This window comes from Austrofundulus limnaeus, unplaced genomic scaffold (genome assembly GCF_001266775.1).
Source record: "Austrofundulus limnaeus strain Quisiro unplaced genomic scaffold, Austrofundulus_limnaeus-1.0 Scaffold30, whole genome shotgun sequence".
NCBI classification, from domain to species: Eukaryota; Metazoa; Chordata; class Actinopteri; order Cyprinodontiformes; family Rivulidae; genus Austrofundulus; species Austrofundulus limnaeus.
The window spans coordinates 2294650-2298152 of record NW_013952432.1 but is presented as its reverse complement, the minus strand read 5'-3'; the positions used below and the strand labels follow the sequence as shown (position 1 = coordinate 2298152).

At 38.4% G+C, this 3503-nt stretch overlaps 1 protein-coding gene across 1 annotated transcript in view; it reads right to left on the bottom strand.

The window, feature by feature from the left end:
* med1l (mediator complex subunit 1-like) overlaps positions 1-2260 on the bottom strand; it is a 5785-nt gene extending 3525 nt beyond the window's left edge. Inside the window, exons 1-5 of the mRNA XM_014005346.1 lie at positions 1816-2260; positions 1402-1490; positions 461-536; positions 323-377; positions 75-201 (exon numbers count right to left, since the gene is read on the bottom strand). Of these exons, the coding sequence (XP_013860800.1) occupies positions 75-201; positions 323-377; positions 461-536; positions 1402-1490; position 1816 (348 nt within the window). The 5' untranslated portion in view covers positions 1817-2260. The remainder of the gene's footprint in view (positions 1-74; positions 202-322; positions 378-460; positions 537-1401; positions 1491-1815) is intronic.
* Positions 2261-3503: the final 1243 nt, after the last annotated feature.

The window sequence follows — 3503 nt, the reverse complement described above, 5'->3', positions numbered from 1 at the left end:
TATATATATATTTAATCAAGCAAAAATCAAAAGGAAAAAAAAGTGTTTCAAATGGCTTGATAGACATAACTTACAGAAGGGGRTTTTCCATGGGGGGCCACTTTTACTTCCTTCACTTCACCATCTGGTAACAACACAACTTCCACATAAAATAAGTTATCTGTCAGATAGCATGTGGCCTCAGTAACGTGAAAACCCATCCTTAAAAGAAAACATGAATTTATCACCACAATAAATTATGCGTTTTTTATAATAGAAGCAAATAAACTGCATATACGAGACAGGATTTAACCAAAGTACAAACTAAGTCAGTTCTTTTTACCCTTGTTGCTTGGCTATCGTTTCCAAACGGGACTTTGTGGTGTTCATAGAGGGAGCTGGAAGACATAGATAAAGAATGAGAACAAAGGCCATGCACTAAGGGCCTTTTAAAAAATGACTGGAATGTTTGTGTGTTTACCACGAAGCTCTTTCTGGAGTCTTTCCAGGGATCTAACAAGCGTCTCACAAGGTTTGGATTTGTCTCTGGATTTCTCCTATTGTGAGACAAAAAGGGAGGAAAATAAAAACAAAGAGCCAGTTGTGCTACAGCGAGAGGCTTGTGTCAACAGCCTTTGGTCCTGTCCACCCGTCCCACCGAGGAGCACAAGCTGTGTGACGCCACGGCAAGGCTCAAATATTAACATTGGGATGCGCGGTGCATGTGGAAATAAAAAAAAAAAACATATTTAAAAACGCAACTTTCAGGGTATCCGGGAGAGAAAACATGACCTGCGCGTCAGTCTGTACTTTCTGAATCCCACAATGATCACTACTAACAAAGTATTGCGTAACTAATCCCMACTGCATTATCCCTTTGGACCACACATCACCTCGGACCACCAAGTAATCATGTTTCCCCTACCAGACTCCAGGGACTGACCCCTGCCAAGCTCCACTTTAGATTAATCCACACGCTTTATCTGCTGYGCTGCTCCACCCATGATAACTCCAAAGAAAACTAACATCTCTTTTCTTCTCAGAGTCTCAGCTTGCAAGTTAGACTCGGTGTTAAAATACCACCCTCCAAACAAAAAAACAATAAAACTATGATTCACCCAAACAATAGATATCTGYGAGTAGAGCCCAAATAAATTATAGGACCAATGTAAACATTGCAGAGGGAAATAATTTGCTCCAAACCTTAAAATAACATTTGTTTTGTTGAGATGGGCACATGCATTTTATTGGTGCTGTCAATCTGCAGAAGGAAACCAATTGTTGTGTTCCAGTACAAATCATCTCATGGTCTCTAAGCTGATGTGCATCATCCTGTGTGTCAGCTTTTTAAAGAGCCATTCTAACAATTCACTCAACAACTAAACTGCAATGATGCWAAATTAAAACACTTATAGGTCTCACCATGCATTTTCGGACGAGCTGAAAAGTTTCATTCCAAGTCTTCTCTGCAAACTTTAGGTGCAGTTTGGAAATGATGGCCTTGTCCATCACTAAAAGCAAAAAAAAAAAAAAAAAAAAAAAAAAAAAAAAAAAAAAAAAGTCAAAGTTATGTTGACGCCTCCTTATTTTTGGCCATTTTAATACAGGCCACCATATAATGTATATTTCTACTAAATTATTGCTTGAACTAAACACACAATGTTGGCGTTTATGGTTAAAATTATGTAAAAATTTAAACCAAAAGCTATTTTTGATGCTCATTAGCCAATTATTCCATTATTTTCTGCCAATTGCTTTAATACTGCATGCAAGTTGCCACAATATCATTTTTTTATGCGAATAAAGAACTCATTCAAACACTAAAGTAAAACTGACTTGTTGTCTGAAAGACTACCCGGCTGGCGGCGGGCGTTGTCAGACGGAGCCAAGCCCACGAGAGGTGCAGTCAGTCCGCTGCTAACAGCTAACGGTGCAAGTCCCAGGAGTTAGCCACGGAGCTAGCCATGAGCTAACTAATAGCCAGCTGACTCGTTTTTATTTTTGCCACCCCAATTTAATCTTCGCCGAACGCTTTGCCGAAGCGAACACAGGTTAATTTACAGGTAAGTGGCCCTTTAACGTAAACGACATTATTGTTGCAGCCGCTCTTTTTGGTCACGTTTTGCCCTTGGTGTAGTTATGATTAGCTACTCGCTTGATAGCCTTTCCCTGTCAAGAGCTGTTGAATTGGGAAGCACCGACCGAGCATCTGTTGCCGTGAGGGGTGAAAGATTCGTCTTTAAAACATTTTTTGAACAGCTGCAACCAATTTGAACCTCCTCAGCTGTGGATTAAACGTCAGGTGACGTTTACCTGTGTGGGTTTGGAAGCTGGTTAGCCACCTCCGTCGCCCACTTGTCAGCCCACTGACTAGGTTTATATTAGCTTTAATCCGCAAACTTGTTTCTGAGTTAACATAGTCATTAAAGTATTATTAACCGCTTTTATTGGAATGTTGTTGGTTTATCATCATGGCGTCTCAGTTTGCTAAAAGTGCTGCCTGCTCAGTTAGCATCGACTAACATCACTTGTTTTTGTCGTGAATTGTGAGCTAAGTCATACAACGCAGATTAGATAATAACATTGTTGGTCACTGTTGTGGTCAACATCACCATTATTGTGATCTATTTTTTCTCTCCTAAATGTGAGTTTAGCATCGTAATTGTACAGCTTTGGCTAAAATGTTGCATTTTAAAATGTTTTATTAAGTATTAATGCTCTTGAACTGCTAACGTTATTTTCACCTAATACMTTTTGCAAGTTTAAGTAAATGTAGCAAAAGTGTATTAGCTCCTGTAGTAGATTGTTATATCGACTTTCACTGCTAACATCCCTTCAGCTAATTTGTCTAATGATGTATTGGCATTACTCCCATATTTATCTCTGATCCCTAGAGGTCTGCATTGTTTTGTTAGGAAAGCACACACACATTTCTGGACATAATGCTTCTTCTTAAAGTCTTCGTTGATTGTTTATTATGGGAAACTGACCACTAAAGAGCTGTATTACATAAGTTTTTTTTTAAACTAAAAACGTATTTGTGCAAGAAACATTCAGTTTAAGTTAGACAGTTTTGCTATTGTATTGCATTATGAAACTAAGAACCCTGTTTGCTGTAGTTTTGCCAAGTATTTTTAGAAAATATGTCAGGTTTGGTTATTTAGACCTCAGGTTATATTTAMGCTTGACTTTGGTCAGTCCAAAATGAACAAGGATGCTGGTTTTTAGTTTTGTTCCCCTACAGCAGGGGTGGGCAATCCTGGTCCTGGAGGGCTGCAGCCCTGCATGTTTTACTTGCTTCTCTGCTCCAACACACCTGATATGAATGAATAGATGATTATCAGGCTTCTTGCAGTACGGAGGACCAAAACTGACATAATTAGAAATAAAAGCAGAATTATATAAATGAACCACTAAATAAATAAATACACTTAAAATGCACCAGTTCAATTAAAAAAGAGAACTTTACCTCATGTCGTATAATTTAATTGACCTTCAAATTTATTTTTCGAGCTTAGTTCCGA